At 40.6% G+C, this 25513-nt stretch overlaps 2 protein-coding genes across 3 annotated transcripts in view; one reads left to right on the top strand and one right to left on the bottom strand.

Annotated features, from left to right (window-relative positions):
- Positions 1-288: 288 nt before the first annotated feature.
- On the bottom strand, positions 289-681 carry LOC119508696 (40S ribosomal protein S24-like). The gene has a single exon (XM_037802366.1). It carries the CDS (start codon positions 679-681, stop codon positions 289-291), a length of 393 nt encoding a protein of 130 aa, XP_037658294.1.
- Positions 682-18481: 17800 nt separating this feature from the next.
- The window catches only part of UBR5 (ubiquitin protein ligase E3 component n-recognin 5), a 173203-nt gene continuing 166171 nt past the window's right edge, over positions 18482-25513 (top strand). For both annotated transcript variants that reach the window (XM_037802663.1, XM_037802662.1), the window contains exon 1: positions 18482-19049. In XM_037802663.1, coding sequence (XP_037658591.1) covers positions 18988-19049 — 62 coding nt within the window. In that variant the 5' untranslated portion in view covers positions 18482-18987. The remainder of the gene's footprint in view (positions 19050-25513) is intronic.

The following is a 25513-nucleotide window of genomic DNA, read 5'->3' as shown; positions in this document are numbered from 1 at the left end:
CTGGGGGAGACTCAGGCACAATTATAAGTAGGCCTAGCCTGTCCTTTGCAGTAACAAGCTTCAGAAGAGCAAGCTCCAAGATTGAGGGCTTGATCTTCTAAATTGGTGGTCCCCAATGCTTGCAAGAATATCAGGAATTCCCCAACTGGGGAAGTTTAATATTCCTACATTTTCCCCCAGTCCCTCAAGGGGGCTTTGCAAATACTTTTTTAAAAAAAAGTTTTTATACTGTTATTAATCCTCTGGTGAAAAATCTGCACAATCACGGATCAATTCATTGAAGAATCTTTACTCCTTCTTTTTGCCAGCACCAACACTGGCCTTTGCAGTGACCTTCTTCATTCTGTTCTTGCATTCCTTTCGCTGTTTTATGGAGGCCTTTTTCTTCTCATATAGACCATGTCTTGCAAGTCTGTGTTTGGGTTCATTTTTCTTTGCATAATCCAAGGAGTCGTAAATCATGCCAAAGCCAGTTGTCTTGCCATCACCAAAATGGGTTCTGAATCCAAATACAAAGATGACATCTGGTGTAGTCTTGTACATTTTGGCTAGTTTTTCCCAAATTTTTGTCTTAGGTACTGTTGGCTTTCCAGGGTAGAGAACATCGATGACCATTTGTTTCTGCTGAAGTAGCTGGTTGGTCATGAATTTCCTGGTCCGGATAGTTACCGCTTCATTCATGATGGCGAGTGATCCTCAAGCAGCCAGGGAGGAAAAGAGTGCAAATACTTTTTTTATTCTCTGCCCACATAACTCTGGGATTTATCAGGGCTTCACACTAACCTGTACAAACCAACCAGCTCTCACTTCCTATGCAAGGTTCCATGTAATTGTGGTGTTTGAATAAACTGAACATTCAAGTTAAAAAATATAGTGTGCTACAGAAAATATAGATTTTGCACCAAATTAACATTTCTTCCTTCAGCCTCACACAGAAGTTGAAGTTTTAAAACACAGTCAATATCATCATTTACCCTTTAGGTTGATTTACCTTAGTTCTAACCAAGTCCATTTTGTTCATATCTCTAATTGAAGTCTGATCTCTTTTTCAGACTCTTTAACATTTGCTGTATAGGTTAATGCTGACATTCATAGCTGCTGAACTCTGGCTCTGAGTCTCAGGTGTCAAACAGATGCCTGAAGTTACAGGGACTGACCAGGTTATACACAAAGAGCTTAGTATCTCAGAATTTAGAAATAACCATTACAACTCATGAATAGATGTGACTGCTGTAAGAGCTTACAGTCTAGGAATCTTTATCATAAGCCTTCCCCTGATAACCTGTGCTCTCAGATTCGATTTTCAGAGTTTGCACATTATAGTTAGTCCATATTAGTGAGGCATTATGATGTCTGTCTTTTCATTTTTGGCTTATTTCACTCAACATACTGTCCTCAAGTTCCATTCTCCTAGTTGCATGCCTCACTACCCTTAACTATCAATTAATCGTATATAACTTGACAAAGTTTAAGCTAATCAACACTGCTGCAGGTTTATGGTTCTCACAAATCTTAAAAGGTCTCTTGAGGGATTGATTTCCCTCTGATTGTTTTCCCCTGACTTACATATTCTCCAATATTTTAGTCTCATCTTTTATGCCCCCCAAGTGAGTTTTATCATTGTTCTTGTTTTATACAATCAATATCTATTTAAATTTGCCTGTATGTTTCTCGATTTCTTTGTTCACTGTTGCTTCTCGAATGGTCCTCTCTCCTGAGTTCAATTTCCTTCTTCTGGAACTACCTTTTTAAAAAGTTCCTTCAGTGAGGATCCCTTGGTGGTGAGCACTCTGATAAACTGAAAACGTCTATGTTTCACCGTTTCTCTACCATGATAGGCAAACTGGTTTGGCAGTTATTTTCTCTCAGCACTTTGAAGGTATTCCATTAGCTTTTGGTTTCTATCGTTGCTTTTGTTGTCAGTCAACCTCCTTCTCTCTCATGCTGTCTCTCTTCAGTGTTCTGAAATTTCCTACAAAGGGTTTAGGTGTGAGTTTAATTTTATTTATTCTGTTTGGGACTTACTCTGAATATTGAATTTTTCTTTTGTAATCTCATCTTACCAAAAAAGAGCAACTTGGGTTGAAGATGTGTTTTCCAGAGACATGTGTGGAAATCTGCGTGTGTGTGTGTGTGTGTGTGTGTGTGTGTGTGTGTGTGTTAGTGTTTGCTTTGGCCAGAGTCCTAGGTGTGTCATTGGCCTAGGACCACATTAGATATTAATGTCTTAGCTTGAAGAGTTGCAAATAACAGATGTAGAATACATTGGAACCCCAAAGTCATGTGAGGGCAAGCCGTGGTGAGAAATTATTAACAGCTGTGACTCTTTTTTTATCCCCACCCAGATCCTGGGCTAAAACAGTCTTGTTTGCTTGTCATCTCCCTATGCTGGTGGGTGGATTGTTTCTAGTTCTTCCTTTCACCAAGGATATAACCCTTCAAGTGTTCTAGCTATGGGTAGGGCTCTCAGTTCCAACTCTCTGCCTACTCTGCTGTGCTCTTGTGGCCTTAAAAACTCAAGAGCTCTCTTTACTTAAATGGGCAAATAATCCTCATCCAAGTTGTTCCAGCAGCAACTTTGCACCTCTCCCTCTAATTTTCAGTTCCATCTTTGATTTGGGACTTTGGAGATTTCTCTTATTTTCTTGGGAGCTCAACTATACACGTAAAATGATGTTTTTGTGTGTGTGTTTTATCCAACATTTCAAGGAGTTTGTGGCAGAAAGTTTTTCTGTGTTATGAACCTCCAACAGTTCTGGAAATGGAATCCAGTTTCTCTACTCTCCTTTCTTTTTTTTCTCTCTCTCCATTGGATATGTCAGATCAGGCAACGACACCCACATCTGGAATATGGACAGGAATTCTAAACTTGGTTTGGCCTTCTTCTTACACAGTAAATCCCATCACTAATCTCCTGCATTAAATTTTTTATTTCAGCTACAGTTAATTACAGAGTATGAGAAGCTGTCCCAGGAAGGAGATTCCAGGGAAAAGGTACCAAATCTCCCTTCATTCTAATTTTTAAAGATTTATTTTTATTGTGATAACATAAATATATATATAACATAAAATTTGCCATTTTAACCATTTTTAAGCGTACAGCTCAGTGACCTTTATATTTACAAGGTTGTGCTCCCATCACCACTACTCATTATTAAGACTTTTTTTATCACCCAAAACAGAAACTCTGTACCCATTAAACAATAACTTCCCGTTTCCTCTTCCTCCAGCCCCCAGTAACCTCTAACCCACTTTCTGCCTCCATGAATTTGCTTATTCTAGAGATCTCATATAAATGAAAGCATACAGTATTTGTCCTTTTGTGTCTGACTAATTTTACTCAGCATAATGTTTTCAAGGTTCATCCATGTTGTTGGAGGTATCAGAACTTCATTCCTTTCTATGGCTAAATAATAATCAATACATCACATTTTGTTTATCCATTCATCTGCTGACGGACACTTGGGTTGTTTCCACTTTTTGGCTATTGTGAAAAATGAGGCTATGAACATTTGTGTGCACGTATCTGTTTGGGTCCCTGCTTTCTATTCTTTGGAATATAAACCTAAGAGTGGAATTGCTGGGTCATATGTTAATTCTATGTTTAACTTTTTGAGGAACCACTATACTGCTTCCTACAGCAGCTGCACCATTTTATACTCCTACCAACAATGTCCAAGCATTCCAATTTCTCCATATTCTCAACAGTACTTGATATTTGCTTTGGTTTGCTTTTGTTGTTTTGTTCTTTAACAATAGCCACCCTAATAGGTGCAAAGTGTATCTCACTGTGGTTTTGAGTTGCGTGTCCATAATCACTAATAATTTGAGCACCCTTTCATGTGCTTATTGGCCATTTGTATATTTTCTTTGGAGAAATGTCTATTCAAGTCCTTGCCCATTTTAAATTGGGTTCTTTTGGTTGTTGAATTGTAGAAATTCTTTACTTACTCTAGATATTAAACTCTTATCACACATATGATTTTCAAATATTTTCTCCCATTCTGTAAGTTGTCTTTTCACTTTCCTGCTTAGGTACTTTGATACTCAAATGTTTTTAATTTTGACGAAGCCCAGTGTATTTTTCTATTGTTGTTCACGCTTTTGGTGTCATGTCTAAGAAACCATTGCCAAATACAAGGTCCTGAAGATTTGCTGCTATGTTTTCTTCTAAGAGTCTTATGATATTAGCTCTTATATTTAGGCCTTTGTTTCATTTTGGGTTAATTTTGTACAAGATGCGAAGTACACATTTTACTCTTTTGCATGGGGATAACCAGTTGATAAAAGCATTTTAAAAAATTCAGATGACACCTATAAAGTTTGAATTTCATAGAGGTTTCCAGAAAGTAGAGAGGCAATCCCTTTTATCAGACATGTGGTAAGTAGTGGGACGACCCAGTTTAAGAAAAGCTACCCTTTGAAACACACTGCTTTGATTTATTTTACATTTACTTTGGGAGAAATTTACTTTAAAAGAGGGCCTGAAAATTCTGTTCATTTAGGAGAATTTTTTTAGAGTCAAGAAACTTTGCTTTTAGATTCACTTTGCTTTTTCATCTAGATTAATTGGAATGACCCAGATGAGCACTGTTTTGATTTCTTCTTCAGAGAGAGTCAAGGAAAATATTAGGAGATTTGATTTTGTTGGGTGAGAACAGAGGAAAGATGGAGGAAATGAGAGACGAGCTCAGTAAAGGGGATGGGATGGAAATTGGACATATAGGTTGAAACTTTAGGAGGAGCAAACTTTGGGGTGGTATAATGGTTAGGGGTCAGCATGGAGTCAGATTGCAGTCTCAAAAAGGTCACTGAAGAAAGTTTAATGAAGGGACTATTTAGAAAATCCAACAAGGATTGGTGAAGCACCCAGGGGTTTGCATCAGCCAGAAGCTGTTACCACCCTCACGCCTAAAGGGGAAAGAAGAGGGAGCAGTTATTGGAACCTGGTGAGAACCATGGCTGGAGGAGCTGTCTGCCTGAGGGACCTGTGGCCTTCAGTCAGGAATGAAGTCCCTGTGAAAACCCAGCCCAATAGGGAGGGAGCTCTAGGAATAAACACCTGACCTCTCTCCACCAAACATCTAATCTTGTGCTAGTGCCTAACGTTGGCCTAACAGAACTAGAAGCCAGAGGCAAGGGAGTCCCGTTGATGCAGTCCAAAGAGGTCAGCCTTCTTGGGGGAGAGCAGTGTGGAGAGCGGTGCTGGGTGGATCCAAGACAAACAGGGAATTTCCAGCAAAGTGGTACCTGTGCCATTGGTTATAGTGCATGGCAGCTAGGGTAGGTACAGGGCAAATACATAAAACGGTCTCACCCTTTGACTATTTTCTTTTCATTTCTCACAGTCTTGCATTCATACTGCCCTTGCTAATGACTTTTCATGTCGAAATAGTACCTTTTTGGCAACTGTCTTCCAGGGGACTCCATGTTCTCTTCATTCCCCACTTGCTCCTCCCAGCTACACTTCTCATGGAAAATCAGTCCTATCTCCTGGCAAGTTGTTCAGTATCTTGGTGGCAGCCAAAGTGGTGCTGAACAATAGGAGCAAGGTTAGTGACCCATATATGGGCTAAAAGATCAGGGCAAATCTTGAATTCTACGCCATCATTTCCCCAATTAAACCCAGTCTCCCTAGTCTATAATGACTCCCATTTAGTCCCTTCTGTCTCCATTTAATTGTTAACCTTGCCTCATTGGGTAGGGTGGTAGGTTGAATTATGTACCCTAGAAAAACATGTTGTTAATCTTAATCCATTTTTGTGGGTGTGAACCCTTGCAAATAGGACCATTTGAGGATGTTATTTTTAGGTAAGGTGTGGACAGCTGAAGCAGTTTGGGCTTTAGTCTGGATTACTGGAGTCGTTTATAAGCAAAATGAAATTGAGACATGTAGAGAGAAAAGCCACATGGAAAAACAAGTCAAAGTCAATGGCACCCAGAAGAGAAAGGAGAAGGCATTGATTGCCATGTAATGGAAAAGTCAAGGAACCCCATGGTTCGTGGCCAGCCACAACACTTCTGATCCCAGGAGGAAGCATGTCTTCTAGCTTCTGAAACTGTGAGCCCATAAATTCGTTATTACGCTTACCCATTGTATGGTATTTGTCTTAGCAGTTGAAAATTTAAGGTAGGTAACTATAGAGAAAAGTGAGTAAAAAGAGGAGGAAGTGGAAATAAGATAGTGAGTGCATCACCTCTCTTCTTTCCTTAATCATCAAAATAATGCAATACAGATTTCCCTATGCCCAGGACCTCAGGCACTCGAACCCATTCATCTGAAGCTCCAGAGCTAACCTTTACTCATTTGTTTATTCAGTAACCATGGCCCCATAATATTTTTCTCAGCATCTGAAGATGACATTACTCATAATGATTATTAACTTTGTGTGTGAACATGGCTTATAGACCAAGGCTAGGCTAATGTTCCTTTTGAGACTTACCATATAAAATCAATTTTCTAGTCTGTGGAAATAGCCACTAATTGAAACATCTGGTGCTATTTGTGAATCTGCTTTTTTTTTTTTTTCTTTTCTTTTGTGCCCTGTGGTAGGTCACTGGCCTTCTACAAAACTGGTCACAAAAATGACATGTCAGTCCTGGTAACTGTAAACCAGTAGAAGCAGGAGTGCAGAAATCATGGGCTTTGACCACAATAACCAGTTCATTGTGCTACACAAAGGTGCTTAAGAATGTCTGTTGATTGAATAAATGAATGATCTTGAGTTATGTTTATAACTCCAAAGTAGAAGGATATAGTGATAATATGGCTGAGAATTTAAAAGCAATATTGGGATAATTAATAACAGTATCCTTCTCACAGTGGTTGTTGAAGATTAAATGAGCTAATATAGGTGAAAATGCCTTGTAAAACTTTGAAGTCCTATACCCATGTTAATTATTAGCTTATACCTAGATACTGTGGATAAGAAGTCTTTCTGGAAAGAGTGTACAATTTGGAGTCAGGAGACACCGACACCCATCCCCCAGCACTGCCCACAATTGTATGGCCCTGGGAAATTCTCCCTGAGCTTTATTTTTCTCATCTGTAAAGTGGGAGTGTTAATATTCTATTTCCCTTCCATATACAGCTCGGAGGGCTGTTGTGAAAGGCTTTGAAAATTGTTAAGTACAATGTGGACTTTTTTTGTTTTGTTTGGTGATTAGTACACCATGATCCAGTAGACAGAATGTCTATAGGATGCACACTTACTTTAGGAGGGATGACAAATTGAACAGATACACTTCTCTGGGAATTCCATTTCATTTGCTTGTTGAAGATGTGGACCACTCAATGGGGGGACTCCACAGCCTTACTGCCAAAGGGGAATGTTCTAACCAGCGGGGCTGACGATGAAATCTGTGAGTAACTCCCAATCCTAAGTAACCAGCTCTCCAACCACCCCTTTCTGTGATCTGTAATGAATGGCAAAATCAGGAGATTTGCATTTTCCAATGGATTTAATAGTAACAGCACTGGACAGAGAATCAGAAGATGGGTTCAAGACACAACTGTTTTTACTTTCTGACTGTGTGATCTCAGACAAGACATTTTTCATTTCTTAGCTGGAAAAGAGAATAATGAAATCTACTCTGCAGGACTGTTGGGAGACTAAAATAAGTTTGTACATGTAATGTCATTGTGTAGACTGCACAGCACTTAAGAAATCTAGTCTTAGTATTCTTTCCAGAGACTAAGGGAAATGTTACTGAGCAGTAAGACTCCCTCACACTCAAAGAGCAGGAGGGGAGAGAAGGAAAAATAAAAGGTCTGGATAATTCATAAACTGGAATAACCAGCTCCTGAATCCCATAGACTTGGCTAGACCGGGTCCAATATAGAGCACTGCTGGCAACTTCAGTGGCTGAGAAATGGGGCCTATGAGGAAAAGTTGAAGGCGTTATTTCCTCTACAGAAAAGAGAGATGATTTTCACAAATACACAGGAAGGCTGTGGGAAACATGCCATTTCCAAGAGAACAGGACTTGCAGGTGACTGGGATGAGGGTGGGAGATTTCCATACAATAGGGCAGTGGGGCAGGCACAGGGGCCAGACTGCCCCTTCCAGAGCTAGCCTAGAGGGAGAAGGGATGACACGGAGTTTAATCATGTTGCAAGCATGGGTGGACCCCTAAGAACAAAAGGTTTATCTTTGTGAGATGGAGCTTCAAGGTAACCATGGGACAGGGACCTTATTTTGGCAGGTAGCTCACCCCAGACCTAAACTGTACTTTAATCCCTAAATTAATTACTTGGGACAATTTACTACATCCTTCAATAGCCAGCTTAAAAATACAAAACAGAATTCTGAGATAGTCATCATTCATTCATTGATTCATTCATTCCTTACCCATTGAAGCGGTACATATGACAGTTACACAATGGCAGAAAAACCAGGGTGAATATGACATAATCCTTTCCATAAGGAATAATACTGAGCAAAGAAGGGAGTTAAGCTCAGAAAAAACCTGTGGTATAAAGCAGAGGGAGCAGTATGGCTGTGCATTTTGGTTAGGGGACTGAATGATGGGCAACTCTCCTGGATTTGGTTTTCCTGGCTCTAAAATCAAGTTGTGGTGTACACCAGGTGAGCTGCTCCCAAACCTAGCTGGTAACTAGAATTGCCTGCAGAGAGTGTTAATAACACAGATTCAATGTAATGGTACTGTAAACAATCGAAAGTACGATTTGTTGTGTATGACTGCGTGGTATGTGAATATATCTCAATAAAATGATGATTAAAAAAAAAAATAACACAGATTCAAAGGCCCCACTTCATACCTATGGAATCACAGCAATGGGGAGGGGCCCAGAAATCTGTAGGTATCTTTGCCTCCTAAGATGGCTCTTAGGTAGTCACTCAAACAGCTGCCAACCTGCACCTGGGAACCACAAGATTCCATGAAGCATTTGTCTTGTTCACTGATGGGCTCCCAGCAAGTGGCACAATGGCTAGCAATGAATAGTTGTTGAATGCATCTTGGAGGTCTTTTCCATTCTTGAGGGGTACCTTGAGCTGCCGAGGCCCACCAGATTAGCTGAAAGAGGTCTTAGATGCATTGTCCTGAGAGATTTCTAGGACCCCCTTGGTCTTCCAAACTCAAGATGCTTGTATATCTGTGGCAGTGTGTGTGACAAGCCATGTGCCACTGGGCAATTTAACCTCTCTGAGCCTCAGATTCTTTAACATGAAGGCAATGAGTTAAACGGCCACTAGGATCCTACTGAACTTGATCTTGCTTTCCATATTGATGCCATTACTCACCAACTGGATGACTTTGGACAAGTGACTTAAGCTTTTATTGAAGTATCTGTGACACTCCCCACATCCACTGTATTTTAAGTCCTATGAGGGCAGACCTTGCCTATCCTACTGCATCTAAGTCTCATCTTAACACTTGGTATATAGCAGTCACTCAATAAATCATCTTTGCATGAATGATGGAGACATTTTAATGCAATGAGAAAGCAGGAGCTAGCTTAGTTAATTAAAAATTGTGTATATCAACCAGTAATAGGATTAAAATCCATCCTGATTCAGTTGGCTACACCTTAACTGAAAATAACATTATCCAAAGGTTCTATTTACAATGAGTTCACACCCACAGGAATGGAATTAAGATTAAGAACATGTTTTTCTCTGGGCTATATAATCAATCTCCCCTAGTGTGCTGGTTTGAATGTTATGTACTCCAGAAAAGACTATGTTCTTTTAATCCATTCTTGTGGGAGCAGACCTATTGTGGGTGGGACCTTTTGGTTAAGCTATTCCAATTGACATGTGACCCAGCCCATTCAAGGTGGGTCTTAATCCTTCACTAGAGTCCTTTATGAGACAATAAAAGAAAAGTGAAACTCAGAGAGCTCAGAGAAGTTGAGAGATGAAATCTAGAGTTTGCCCTGGAGAAGTTAAGGGAGGAAAAGCCCTTGGGAGAGCTGGGAGAGAAAGCCATTAAAACCAGAGCCCAGGACAGAAGGACCAGCAGACTCTTGCCATGTGCCTTCCCGTATGACACAGGAACCCTGGATGTCAGCAGCCTTTCCTCCAAGAAGGTATCTTCCTCTTGATGCCTTAATTTGGACATTTTCATGAACTTAAAACTGTAAACTTGTAACCTAATAAATTCCCATTGAAAAAGCCAACCCATTTCTGGTATATTGCATTCCAGCAGCTTTAGCAAACTAAAACACATGGTAGCTATAAACTACTTTTTTAATTTAATTAACAAATTTATTGAGAGATGATTCACGTGCAAAAAAATTTATCCTTAAAGTGTGTAATTCAGTGTTTTTAGTATGTCCAGAGTTATAAAACCATCAATATCCAATTCCAGAACATTTGCAATTACCCCCAAAGAAACCCTGTACCCATTAGCAGTCTACCCCATTCCTTCCCCCCAGCCCCCATGCCTTGGCAACCACTTTCTGTCTCTATATAAGTGGAATCATACAATATTTTGCCTTTGTGCTGGGCTTCTTTCACTTAGCATAGTGTTTTTAAGGTTCATCTATATTGTAGCATGTGTTGGTACTTCATTACTTTTTATGGCTATACGACATTTTGTTTTTCCATTTTTCTGTTGATAGATATTTTAGTTGTTTCTACTTGTTGGCTATCATACATAATGCCTCTGTGAACAATGTGGATATGAATTTTTGTCTGGATATATGTTTTTGATCTCTTGGGTATATATGTAAGAGTGGAATTGCTAGGTCATACGGTGTATTGGTTTGTATATATTATGTCTCCCAGAAAAAGCCATGTTCTTTGATGCAATCTTGTGGGGGTAGACATATTAGTGGGGATTAAGTTGGAACATTTGGATTGGGTTGTTTCCATGGAAATATGCCCCACCCAACTGTGGGTGATAACTCTGATTGGATAATTTCCATGGAGGTGTGGCCCCGCCCATTCAGCATGGGCCTTGATTAGTTTACTAGAGCACTATATAAGCTCAGACAGGAGCGGGCTTGCTACACCCAAGAGGGACACTTTGAAGAATGCACAGAAGCCAAGAGAGTAGCTGCAGATGACAGACAGTTTGAAGACAGCTGTTGAAAGCAGACTTTTGCTCTGGAGAAGCTAAGACGGGACAAATGCCCCAAGAGCAACTGATAGTGACATTTTGGAGAGAAGCTGTAGCCTAGAGAGGAACGTCCTGGGAGAAAGCCATTTTGAAACCAGAACTCTGGAGCAGACACCAACCATGTGCGTTCCCAGCTAACAGAGGTTTTCTGCACATCATTGGCCATCCTTCAGTGAAGGTACCCGATTGTTGATGTGTTACCTTGGATGCTTTATGGCCTTAAGACTGTAACTCTGTAACCAAATAAACCCCCTTTATAAAAGCCAATCCATTTCTGGTGTTTTGCATTCCGGCAGCATTAGCAAACTAGAACATACAGTAACCCTATATTTGACTTTTTGAGAACCTTCTAAACTATTTTCCAAAGTGGCTGCTCCATTAATCCCATCAGCAATGCATAAGGGTTTCAATCTCTCTATATCCTTGCCAACACTTGTTATTGTCTGAATCTTTTATTTTAGCCATCTTACTGGGTGAGAAGTAGCATCTCATTGTGGGCTTGATTTGCATTTCCCTAATGCTTAATGACGTTGACCATCTTTTATGTGTTATTGGCCCTTTGTATACATTCCTTGGAGAAATGCTTTGCCCACTAAAAATTGGTATTTGTCATTGTATTGTTGAGTTGTAGGATTTTTTAATACATTCTTGATACAAGTCTTTGTCAGAGGTATGATTTGCAAATATTTTGTCCCATTCCCTGGGTCATCTTTTTGCTTTCTTGCTGATATCCTTTGATACACAAAAGTTTTCAATTTTGATGAAGTCCAATTTATCTGTGTTTTCTTTGGTTGCTTGTGCTTTTGGTGTTGTATCTAAGAAACTGTTGCCTCATCTAGGGTCATGAAGATTTACTCCTGTGGTTTCTTCTAAGTTTTAAAGCTTTAGTTCTGACATTTAGGTCTATGATCCATTGTGAATTAATATTTCTATATTGTATGAAATAAGGCCTCTTTTCTTTTTAAAAAATCTCTTTGTATAGTGAAATTTGGCAAACATATAAAAAAGTACACAAAATTAAAATTCACAGTTCAATAAATTATCATGAAATAAACAACCTTTAACCAAGAAATAGAACATTGTCAGTACTTCTGCCATCTCCTTGTGCTACTTCCTAATCAGTACCTCTCATTCTGCCAAAAAGAACCTGCTATTCTTTAAGGTACCTTTTTTCTTTCTTTTCTTAGTTTTACCACCTAAACATGCATCCCTAACAAAATAGCTCAATGTCACTGATTTTTGAAGCTTATGTCAATGGAATTGTACTGTTTGTGGCTCAAGTTGCTCAACATTACTTTCGTGAGATTCATTCAGGTTTTGCAAGTAGCTGTAGTTCTTTCATGTTTACCTGCTGTATGGTATTCCATTGTATGAACATACCATGATATTTACATCCATTCTATTTTTGATGGTCATTTGGGTTATTTACAGTTTGGAGCTATTACAAATAATGTTGCTATGAAGATTCTTTTTCTTGTCTCTTGGTGTACAGTGCATGAACTTCTATTTGGTAAGTGTCTTGGAGTGGAAGCTTTGGACACGCATATCTCCAACTTCAGTAAAAAATGACAAACTTTTTCAAAGTGGTTTATCAATTTAAACTCACTGGTTGTAAATAAGAGTTCTTGTTCTACACTATTCTCTATAACTGTTATTTTCAGTCTGAGTATAGCCATCCTGGAGGGTGTTCAGTGGTATCTTGTGGTTTTAATTTGCTTTTCCTGTATGACTAATGAGGTTGAGCACCTTTTCATATATTTATTGACCATTTGGATACTGTTTTGGTGAAGTGACTATTTAGTCTTTTGCCCATTTGAGAAAATTGTGGGGTTTTTTGGTCTTTTTCTTATTAATTTCTAGAAATTCTTTACATATTCTGAGTTCTTTGTCAGAAACGTATATTGCAAATATCTTCTTCCTTTCTGTGGCTTATTTTTTTAATCCTTTAATGATGTCTTTTGATGAACAGAAATTCTGATTTCTATACAGTCCAATATAGTGATATTTTTCCTTTACAATTACAGCTTTTATGTCCAGTTTAGGAAGTCTTTCTCTATCGTAAAGTCATGTTGATATCCTTCTATATTATCTTCTTAGAGATTTTATTATTTGCCTTTCACATTTAGATTTACAATCCACCTGGATAGTTGTGAATGATGTGGTATGGGTTAAGTTTAAGTTTTTTAAAAATAATGATATCCAATCATCTTAGCACAATTTATTACAAAGATTTTCCTTTCTAAACTGCCCTGCTGTGCTTATGTTGTCACAATTCATGTGTTCATTAAGCTTTGGTCTATGTCTGGGCTCTTTATTCTATTTCACTGATTTCTTTGTCTCTCCTTACATTTCCATGTAAGTTTGAAAAACAACATGGGAAGTTCCACTGGCAGTGGGCTGGGGAGTGGTGGTAATGAAATTCTGATTGGGATTGCAGTAAATCTATAGATCAGTTTAGGGACACTTGACATCTTCACAATATTAAGTCTACTAGCCCACAAGTATGGAATATTCCTCCATTTATTTAGATCATCTTTACTCTCAAAAATGTTTTAAAGTTCTCTGTGTAGAGGTTTACACCTCTTTTATTGAATTTATTCTTAAATATTAGATATTTGATCATTTTAAATATTATTTTAAATCATAGTTTAACATTTTTCATTTCATATTTTTCTGGTTTTTAAAAACAATTTATTTTTGTTGTACATTAACCTTATTTATGTCTACTTGCTAAACTTGTTTATTAATTCTAATTTTTATATACTCAAATATGTCTGTGAGAATAATGATGTTTTTATTTCTTGCTTTTCAAACTTTTTTTTTTTTTTTTTTTTTTAAGGGATAAACACGTTTTATTGGGCTTGGACAAAAAGTCTGTGAATCTTGAGGATCTCTGTTTATTTGTTGGTTTTCTTTTCCATGTTCTTCTTGGCCTATTTGAGCTACTTCTATTTCCTGTAGCAAATCTTGGCCTTCTGTCTCCTCTTCTCCTCCAGGTGGCTGTTAACTGCTTGTACTTCCAGCCAACTTTATGAGCCAGGTGCCTTAAGTCAGCAAGCTTATGTATGGGCTTCAGACACACAAATTTCAACAGAAATTATCATCTCCTTTTTTGTGTGATTAGGATCCTGTCAAGCAACTTGAGGTGCTCCAGAGTGGCTTGGGCATGCTTGGTTTCTTGGGGACAGTGTACTTTGCATGGAAGTTGTACCCGGGAGCCCAGAAGTAGAAGGGACCATGGGGTAGGTTAGTGTCCATGTGGTTGTGGAGGAAAGGCCAGGCACTTCAACCTAATTCTGTTGACATTGTCAGAAATGTTAATGTCCTTATGATGCATGACTACCACCTTCTAGCCCAACAGTACCTGCTTTGCCACTCTGGCTGTCCGGCGGCCCTGGAGATGATATCAGCCACCCAGCACAATTTTGGGCAGCTTTCTGGGAAAAGTATCTTTATACTTTTAATTTCATTTTCTTTTCTTGCTGCACTAGCTAGAACTCTAGTACAATGTTGAAAAGTAATGGTGAGAACATATCATTGATCCCAATCTTAGGGGTAAAGCTTTTGAAGTTTCACCTTAAGTAAGATGTGTCCTATAAGGTTCTTTATAAATATGTTTCCTTCTTTTTATACTTTGCTAAGCGATTTTTTTCATAAATGGTATAGAATTTTATAAACGCTTTTTTGTCCTCTATTGAGATGATTTAATGATTTTTTCTCTTTTATTCTTTTAATATGGTGAATTATATTGATTGGCTTTTCAAATGTTAAAACACTCAACTAGATTATGCTTGCTATACATTATTGAAATTGTTTTGCTACTATTTGCTTAAGATTTTTACAACTGTGTTAATAAATGAAATTTGCATATAATTTTCCTTTCTCTTAATATCCTTCTTAGATTTTGATATCAAGGTTATGTTGGTCTCATGAAATGAGCTGAGTAGTGTTTCCTTTCTTTTTCCTCTTCATTTTGTCTGAAGATCTTAGGTAAGATTGACATAATATCTTAACTGTTTGGCAAAATTAAGTAGGGAAGCCATTTCTTCCAGTTTCTTTTGTAGAAAGGTTTTAAATTATAATCTGATCTTTTAAATAATTATAGGACTTCTCAGGTTTCTATTTCTTCTTGTGACAGTTTTGGCTAGGGATATTTTTGTCTGTCTATAATTTAAACCCCATTGTTATATTCCATCAACATTCATGTACCTACATATTTTCCCTTTTTATTCTTCTTCACTCCTATTTGCCTCTCTGATCCTACACTGGGTAATCATTTTCCTTTTGCCTGCTATATTTTTCTCTTATTTCTTTTTTTCTTTCTTCTACCTTCTTCATCTTCATTTAAAGAATATTTTATTTTACTTTCAGTTTTGAAATTCTTGAGGGTATTTTTTGGCTGTAGGAGTATGCTTTACCTGCACATGGGGAAGGTTTGACGTGTCAGGGAGTTAACAACTCAGGAGCAATCCTCAACTACTTGGGGAATGGAGCTGATGGATAAATTTCTATACTTCCAGCTTCCTCCCCACTCAGTGGGGGTAATTCTGAGGTATGTCTCAGTCTCTCAAAGGGTCCCCAGTGAGACTGAGCTCCAGTTACCCACAGTGGTCAAACACTTACCAGCATACTTTTTATTGGCTTTTCTTCCTTCCCTGTCTCTTTTCTCCACTCCCACACAGTGCTTCCTGGGGTCACCTCCCAAATAAGTAACTTATATCCAAATCCTTACCTCCAGATCTGTTTGTGGGGAAACCAAATCTAAGATATGGCCTGTCTCAGGGGTACAGTCCTTCAGTGTCTCAAAAAGTAGGAGGGACTCATTAGTGCTCCCTACTGCATTGGGGGTCCTGGACATGAATCCCTGTTATCTTAGCTCTGAGTGCTCGTCAGAACTGCTCAGCATCTTGGCTCTTCAGCCTGTCTTTCTGGAACTGGTATTCATCCCTAGGAGATGGTTCCAAACACAGGACACACCCTCCGGGGGCTCATTCCTTCCTTGGATCTTGGTTTGGTAATTCATCTTTATTTTGTTAGCTTTCTTGTGCCTTTAAGCAGATTTAAAGAAATATTTTGTCTAACTATTCTAATTGTCCTCAGAGGGAGGTTAGTCCAAATTATCCGAAAGGAAGTCCCCCATGCTCCTTTTCTAGGCTTATATTACATTTTTGCTTGAGCCCTACTTAATTTCATCCCTATCTCCATTCCCTCCTCCCCATCCATGCCATGGACCTTCACAACTCCATGCCTTTATTCTTGTTTTTCCCTGTCCAAGATGTGCGCCACCAAAGTGTAGAGCCCTGGAAGAGGAGGACTGTCCCAAACATGCCAGCCTGGGACAACAAAAAGGCAGCAATGCCAAGGTAGTTTACAGTCAAAGATTAAGTGGGCAATTTCAATGGGCTGCCAAGAGCGAAGAGACCAGCCTTCAACCAGGAGAGAAAGTCACAGTTCTATGAAACTAGGAATGAGAAAATTAAGTTGGAAGCAGGATGGAAGCAAAATGAAAAGATGAAGATGAAGGACAGATTTGGAAGAAAGAGAAATGAGGCAAGGTATGGTCATGGTGTGGAGGTGGTTCAGGGGTACATTTAAAAGGACCAGGTTTAAGCCAGAAATTATATTTGGCTGGAACATTCTTGAGGGCTCAGCTTAAAAGACTGTCCTTAATTCTCTTGGCTGGAATCACTTCCTCCTTTAACTTCCATAGTACTTTTATTGCATTGATCATATCAATTTTTTTTCTGTTGGCATTGAACAGTCTGTTCTTTCTAAATTATTAACTACTAGATGGCAGCTGTGGTATCATGAAAAGAGCAGTGAAATCAGGGATCTGGGTTTAAGTCTCAACTTCAGCACTTCTCTTAGGTATCTGAACCTCAGTGTCCTCATCCATAAAATGGGGATATTATTTATACCATAGCGTGACTAGAGGATTAAAAGACAAAGTATTCACAGTGAGTTTTTGACAAATAAAAGCTTCCATTTGCTGAGCCTATGAGTTAGGAACTGCTCTAGGTGCTTGAGATATATTTTCTTACTTAGATCTCACTACAATCCTGTGTAGCTCTATTATTATGAAATATTTTATAAATGGGAAAAAGGAATCTGAGAGGTTAAATAACTTAATCAATGTCACAGAGTTAGGTAAGTAACAGAACTAGGACTCACATCCAGGTCTATTCTGGCTCTAAAACTAGCAGTCTCCATTTGGCCACTGTCTCCCCATGGTTCATATGGACTTGAACCCACTTTTTAGTCTAAATTAATCTGGGCCAATGCTGGAGATGGTGACCGACAAATGTGTTCCTTTATATGCCTCAGGGAGTACATAGCCTATTGTGGTTTATAAATTTTCACATATTTTGCTCAAAGGAACTTCCTAAGCAAAAGAGTGTGTGTTTGTGGTATGCATCAAGAGGGGATGAGTGACATTTTTCCTTAAATACATTTTACAGGACTCCTGACTTAACAAGCATCCACACAGACTGGATAAGAGGCTACATATTTTCAGTTTTTGCTTTGGAAGTTTCCTCCCTAAGTTGGCGAGTTCCTCAGAGATTCTTGTCTTTTTGAAGGGATTATACGAACCCAGAAAAAAAGCATATAGAACCATTCAAAAATTCAGTTAGGATTCCACTGATCATAAGTTGGAGGACACCCTTGTAGAACAGATATATCATCTTTCACTTAAAGTAATTTAAAAAAATCATGAACCATTTAAATCAGGAAATCTGAAATTTCCACATTTTGTCTTTGGGTCGGTAAGCGACCGCGGTGTTGCTGGGAGAAATTGGGAAGACTAGTATTATAAAATAAGTTGCTGCAAAGTCAGCTCCATGATCCTACTATCACCTTCTGGGAAGGCCCTTACATAACTACCTTACTTCTCAAATAAAGGCTGTTTATTTCTTGCATCTTAACTGGTTTTACGCTTCCACTTTAAATACAACTGCGGATGAAGGACGAGAAACAAAACAAAAAACCCCTAAGAGTTCGCAAAATAATTAGGGCTGCCCCAGGGAAATCAGAAAAAGAACGGAGACTCTTCTTCCTTCCTACCTCCTGAGGGACACACACTTACCCTCCCTCCAGAACTCCCTCCCAGCCGCGGCGGGATCGCCCCTCCGCCGTCTCCTTCCCTAACACGTGCTCGCCGGAACACTCACTTCGGAGATCTCCACCCTCCCGGGGGCTGGGCTCGGGAGCCGACCCGACCAATCCGCACGCGCCTTACAGCGTCGTGGCTCGACAACGTTGAGCCGCCCAATCGAAAGGGCCTTACCGCCCGTTTCCCGGAGCCCCGCCTCCTCGCTGTCGTGCCCCCTCCCGCCGGTCTCCTCCCTCCTCCTCCTCCTCCCGTTCTCCCCTCCCCCGCCCCTCCGGAGCGGAGCCTGCGAGACGGAGAAACTGGGGCAGAAGTGAAGATGGCGGCGGCGGTGCTGGCGGCGGCGGCGGCTTCTCGCCAGTGACGCGCGGTGCGGGCTCGTCTCCCTTGCCACCTTCCCTACTACGGACCCCGTCCGCCGCCGGGACCACTCCGTTCCCGCAGCCCGCCCCTCTCCACCTTCCCCAGTCGCCCCCTCTCCCGACTCCCGGCTGCCGCTGGCGGCGGCGCGTCCCGGGTCCCGGCCGCTGGCCTCGCACTCCTTCGAGCTGTCGCCGGGGGAGCGGGTGGCGTGTTGATCCGCCCTCCTGCCCGCCCCGCCGGGCCGGAGGGCCGCGGACACAAGCCCGGCAGGGAGGCGGCGGCGGCCCCTGCGCATTTGCTTCCCTCCATTTGGGGACTGGGAGGCGGCGGCGGCAGCTGTGGGTTTTGGAGAAGGGAAGGGTATTCGGGGAGGGGGGGTGGGTGAGAGCGGGAGAGGGCCGTCCCCGGGAGGAGGACGAGAAGGAAGCATGACGTCCATCCATTTCGTGGTTCACCCGCTGCCGGGCACTGAGGACCAGCTCAATGACAGGTAAGAGGGCCGGCGGGCGGCGGGGGGAGGGGCGCCCTCCCCTCCCCCACGGGGCCGCGCCGGGGCGGGCGCCGGTGTTTAAGCGCCCGCGGGCCGCTCCTGGGGGGCGGGGGGGATGGTCCTGGCTGCCCCCGGCTAGGCCCCTTCTAGGGCAAACTTCTCGTTGGTGGTGCCGGGGGACGCGGGGGGAACGCGGTGTAGACCGGGGCCGCGGTGTGGACTGGAGAGAGCGCTGCAGCCCCCGCCCAGAGGAGCCGCGTTGAACTCGGTGGAGATGGGGGGCTCTGGCTCCCGGGGGGCAGGCTGTAATTACAGCCCAGGCCCGAGGAATCCATATTAGTCAAAGTTGAATTGAGACAGACAATGCGGATGGGGGATGGTGGAGGTAAAAAGAGAGGGAAGAGGAGAAGCTGGGCGAGGGGGTCGGGGTTAAGCTGGGGCGGGCTCGCCGGGGCCCCCAAGAGCTCTGTTCGGAGGGATGGATGGGAGCTGCCGGGCTTGGGGGATCCCGGGAAGAGAAGCAGATTCCCGGCAGATCGGGATGGGTGGGTGGGTGGGGGTTGGAGTGCGCGGCCAGGGAAGCAGGAAGCGCCATGATTATTGTTATTATTATTAAATTTGAGCTCCTGCAGTGAGGTTTGCCTGCCCGGGGAAGGGATGAATTCCGTAGAGGGTGGGGGAGCGGATTCCCTTTGCTCTCCCTCTACCGAAACGGTGCTGGTAGTTCATCCTCCCAGTCCCAATGGTGCGAGGTTTTTTGTTTCCCTTTTTATTCTAATGATACTGTTTTCCTGAATCGTAATTTGACAGCTGAAAATCGTGCGTAGAGTCAAAGGAAAACTTAACATTTGCAGTTCGCAATGCTGCTTTTCTTAACACGCTGTAAATGTCTGGGATGGGCGGACGGGGAATTTTTTTTTTTTTGTCTTTCATAAGAAGGCTGTTTTGGCCGTGGATTCCTCCCCTTTCCTCCTCCAGCGATCCCTGCCAGTTTAGGATAGTCAACTGCAGGGCCGCATGCTCGCCGGGAACTGAGATAAAGCAGGAAAAGTTCCTTTACTGTTGCAAAAACAGACTCAGAAGAGGTTGAGAGAGGCCTCCATTAAAACATGCTTTAGAATATAGGATTCAGATCTAGTGATGGGCTAAATGTTTACACGGTCAGAAAGTGGGGCAGTTAAAGTCTTCCTCTGCTCCAGGGCTTTCTCTGCTGCCTGTATTTCTTTTGAGTATAGAAGGCCATTTGGTCCCAAGTTTAAAAGTTAGGTATAATTTTTGCTAAGTGACCCGGTGACATAATTTGCATGACGCCCTGTTTGTCACTGGCTTCTGAGAGGGAAGAGGCCTCAGTCAGTGTTTGTAACCACCTCAGGTCGGGCAGACAGCTTTTATATCTGAAAGCTGGAGGTTCAGTTTCTGGCACTGCGTTTGGATTTGTCTCATCTTGGCTGTAGCCATATTGTATTTAACATGTTTGTGAAACTTTTGGAGTACGTTTCGAAAATGTTAACCATTTGGAGTTGTCACTTAGTTCCCTTAAACACTGAGATAGCTTTTAAGTTTTTTAACATTTTGTCATGTGAGCCTTACTTTGATTTTATTTTGTTAGAGATCTTTTCAAGACTTTAACATAAGATTCTTTGTAAATTTAGAAGTCATTTTCTTAGGTCCAGGCTAGTAATGAGGATAGGTCTATCGTCATTCACAGAACCAAGTTGGTGGTGCTTAACTTAGAAAATTATTTTCTATATTAGTCCTAACTTTATGTATCAAGAATTCTGACTAGTTTGCTCAATTGGCCATGTATGCCAAACCTATTTATTTTACAGTTGTGTTGGGCACCTTGGTTCATTTTTCCACATTCCTTTTGCTTCAGCTGAGAAATTTACAAGTAATGTATCTTTTTTTAAGCTACTACTTTCCATGCCTACTACAAGCAGTCATTTTTATTACTGTGGAGTCGGTGTACAATATAAAGAATATTTAATCATCTTGAGTTTTCACTTCCTGAAACAAGGAAAAAGACATGTGAATTTCATTCAGGTCATAAAATGTGTGCATCATGGTGGCAGATTTTTTTAAAAATTCAGTTTTATTGAGACATCTTCACATACCATACAGTCATACAAAGTGTACAATCAGTTCACAGTACCATTGTATAGTTGTGCATTCATCACCACAATTAATTTTTGAACATTTTCATTGTGTGGCAGATATTTGAAAAAGAGACGTGTTGTAGGTAAAATTTTAGAGCCCCCAGTTGTATCTAAAATTTCTCATCTGTCTAGATTTGTTTTGTGAAGGCAGTATTTGAGACAGTTATGACCCTAAGTTTTAAAGTAGTTGACTTGTGGTGAGAGCTGTTCTGTGTCTCCCCTTCAAAAGAAATGAACCTTTTTGTATACCTCTTGTAGAGTTGTAAGGTCAACTTATTACTGCATTGCTTGAGAAAAATCTGTTTCCAAGAGAGTTTGGCTTTCTGGAACTTTTTAATTAAACACAACAAGCATCCCAGAATATTTTCATCAGATAAAAACTATCAAGGTGTTTTAGTTTGGTTAATAGAAGAGTGTGCTAATATAGGTTGGTTTTTATATGAGAAACCTGTGTTTATGATAGTCACAAACTAAAATCTGAAAGTTTGGGCTGGAAGAGGGTATAAATAGGTAGACTTTATTCTATGTATGGAAAGCAGTAAGATTTGACAGGCAGTATGATACAGCAAATAAATTGTTAAGTTAAAAATTTGGGGGCTCCCCTCAAGCATGGGATTTGCCCTTATGAAGCTCATTACCACAAAGAAGAGTCTAAACTTGTATGTAATGGTGCCTAAGAGTCTCCCCCTGAGTACCTCTTTGTTGCTCAGATGTGGCCCTCTCTCTCTCTAACTGAGCCATCTTGACAGGTGAACTCGCTGCCCTCCCCCCTACATGGGACCTGACTCCCAGGGGTGTAAATCTCCCTGGCAACACAGAGTATGACTCCCGGGGATGAATGTGGACCCGGCATCGTGAGACTGAGTATCTTCTTGACCAAAAGGGGGATGCAAAATGAGATGAAATAGTTTCAGTGGCTGAGAGATTCCAAATGGAGTCGAGGGGTCACTCTGGTGGACATTCTTATGCACTATATAGATAACACCTCTTAGGCTTTAATGTATTGGAATAGTTAGAAGTAAATACCTGAAACTACCAAACTCCAACCCAGCAGTCTGGACTCCTGAAGACAATTATATAATAATGTAGATTACAGGGGGTGACAGTGTGATTGTGAAGACCTTGTGGATCACACCCCCTTTATCTGGTGTATGGACGAGTGGAGGAATGGGGATAAAAACTAAAGGACAAATGGGGTGGGATGGGGGGATGATTTGGGTGTTCTTTTTTCACTTTTATTTTTTATTCTTGTTCTGGTTCTTTCTGATGTAAGGAAAATGTTCAGAGATAGATTGTGGTGATGAACGCATAACTATGTTATCATACTGTGGACAGTGGATTGTATATCATGGATGATTGTATGGTGTGTGAATGTATTTCAATAAAACTGAATTTAATTAAAAAAAAAATTGGGGGGCTTTAAAACACCAGTATTCTCCAAATAGGTTTTCTTTCTTTTAATATCCATATTCTGTTAAAAGTCATATTTTGTTCAGTAATAGTCTGATGTCTCAAACATCTAAAATGTACTTAGCATAAAGAAAAGCAGTTGTATCTGATAGTTTATTCTTAACTTGTTTTTCCAAGCTTGCTAATTCTGTGATAGTCTGCAAATATTGGGTTGAAATTTTTGCTTAATTATTGACCCTCAGAGACCAAATAATGAATAAATTGAATTGATGAATGTAGGTGTGGGGATGGTTAGGACAAAAAGAAGACAGAAATTCAAAGTCTAGGATTTTGGTGTGGCCACATTGTGGCTTACATATGTGATTACAAGGTCCCTGGGACAGAGTGGACAGTCCCTCAGTAAATCTTTGTTGAGTTGAATTGGAACCATTCAGTGCTCCAGTACCTTTGTGACTTTTGATTTTCTTTCCAGTGAATATCTTGAGTTAGAGATATGGCCCTGCTTAAAACATTGTTTCAGAGAAATAGCAAAACAATACCAAACTCATGATTTTGCATGTTGAGCTTGAAGGGAGAGCTGGAAGTGACTGTTCATGACACCTGGAAAGTGTATAAGACCAGTTTTCTCACTATGCAGATGAAGAAACAGGCCCAGAAAATGTACAGAATTTTTCGAAGGGCATATATTTATTGCTAGATAGAGTCCACATGATGGGTCTTCTGACTTTGCTTTAATTTAAAAAAAAATTAAAAAATTTTTTTTTCAGTCCTAGGTTGTTAACACTGTTCCGTGTGGCCTGTATTCCGGAATATTTCTGCTGTGGGAGGCATCCCAGCCTTAGTTGCCACCTGTCTTAGATTTTAGATTTTCCCTTCCCCTCAACTCCTCCCTCTAAGACGACTGATAAATGTAGGCTTTTTGTCAGGGAGCTGACCCTCTTAACCCTTTCCTAGTACTAGGTGGGGAGAGGCCTTTTTAAGGTGATGTAGGTATGATAAGACTTGTTGCCCCTGTCTTGAATTGTTCCTCAGGATACAGGTTGCTTACAATACAAACCAGTTCTCTTTGCCTATATGTGGAATTTTCTTGTGAGCTTTGGTTTTGGGGATTGTAATGCGTTGTGCAATCATAAGCAGCCTTGATTGAGATTGTCATATCAAAAGGGTTTTTTTCTGTAAGAGCTTCCTTCCCCTTTAAATGCCATAAGGTTACAAGGTAAGAGAGTATATATAGACTGGAGTTTGAAATTTGGAATTCTTAATTTGTGTCAGCCCTGCTACTTATTAATGGTGTGCTGATTAGGCAAGTCATTTAACCTCTTAGAATCACACTTTCTGCCCCCCACCCTCCTCCACCCCAATCTCTAAATTAGGCATAGTAACTCACCTCAAGTTCAGTTGAGATAGTGAATGGGAAAATACAAATATTATAATATGAATTCCTGGGAAAACATTATGAAGAGATGGTTAATTTTAACTACTGTTAAGTGCTGTCAGGTTTTCAAATGGAAAAACAGGAACTCAGAGAAATTGCCCTAGAGTATTCTTAGCACTGAGTGCAGAATCCAGACTTAGTCCTAGATCAGTGGTTCTTAACTTTTGTCCCCCACCCCCTAGGGAATATTTGACAATGTCTGAAGACATTTTTGGCAGTCACATCTACGATGTTGTTGCTGGTGTCTAGTGGGGAGAGGCCAGGGATGCTGCTAAGCATTCACAATGCACGGGACAGCCCCCCCACCCCCCCACCCCCGCTCCCAAATTATCTCGTCCAAAATGTCAGTTGTGATGAAGTTGAGAAAGCCTGTTCTAGAATACTTGAATGTATACACATATAAAATACAGGCATACTTTGGAAAGATTGCAGGTTTGTTTCCAGACCACCGCCATAAAGTGAATATTGCAATAAAGTGAGTCACATGAATTTTTTGGTTTCCCAGTGCTATAAAAGTTACGTTTACACTATACAGTAGTCTATTAAGTGTGCAATAACATTATGTCTAAACAGACGTTGTACATACCTTAATTGAAATATGCCACTGATACTGAGACACTTAAGTGAGCACATGCTGTTGGAAAAGTGGCACTGGCCAATAGACTGGCTTGCTACAGGGTTGCCACCACCCTTCCTTCAGTTTGTAAAAAACGCGGTATCTGGGAAGCGCAGTAAACAAAGTGCCATGAAACGAGGTATGCCTGTAAATGGAAATGACTTTTATGAAGAAAAATTTCAAAGCAACATACATTTTAGTTTCAAAGTATGACTGCTTTAGATTTAAGAGTAAATAAGATTCAAAAGTCAGTTCCTTAGTCACACTAGTCAGATTTCAAGTGTTCAATAGCCACATGGGTCTAGTGGCTATCAAATTGGAAAGTGTAGATATAGAACATTGCCATCATCATTGGAAGTTCCATATCTAAAAAGCATTGACAATACAGTGTTTTGCACAGGGCATGGCCTTTGATAAGTGCTCATTACTTTTATTAGGAACTCTTGGCTTTTTTTTTTTTTTCAGCTTAGCAGGGAAGAAACAATCCTCTTTATTAACCTCGCTGTATATTCAGAAAGGATTAAAAAAAAAATTTCCTGGAACATGAAAATGTACCAAAAGTTTTCCTTACAAAATAACTTCACAGACCAGGAACTTGGCTTTTCAAGATTCAGACATATCCTTGCCCTTCCAGTAGGAGCCAGAAAATATGCCATAAATTATGTGGAGCTGAACAAAGGTTGTGGTGGGTAGAGGATTTATAGTAGTTGAAAGCTGCCCGAAATTTCAGTGTGCTATACCAGAAAACACAAGTATTAAGCTCTGTGGGATAGAGCATTACATCACCAAACCAGTGGGAAATCTCACTACTTGATTATTGAGATTGTTACCTGCAAACAATAATACT

This window comes from Choloepus didactylus, chromosome 14, assembly GCF_015220235.1.
Source record: "Choloepus didactylus isolate mChoDid1 chromosome 14, mChoDid1.pri, whole genome shotgun sequence".
Taxonomy (NCBI): Eukaryota; Metazoa; Chordata; class Mammalia; order Pilosa; family Megalonychidae; genus Choloepus; species Choloepus didactylus.
The sequence above is the reverse complement of the archived record's forward strand: the minus strand, read 5'-3'. Positions and strand labels throughout refer to the sequence as shown.

Excerpts from the sequence above, each read along its gene's own strand:
- LOC119508696 (XM_037802366.1), bottom strand. The coding sequence starts at position 681 with ATGAATGAAGCGGTAACTATCCGGACCAGGAAATTCATGACCAACCAG.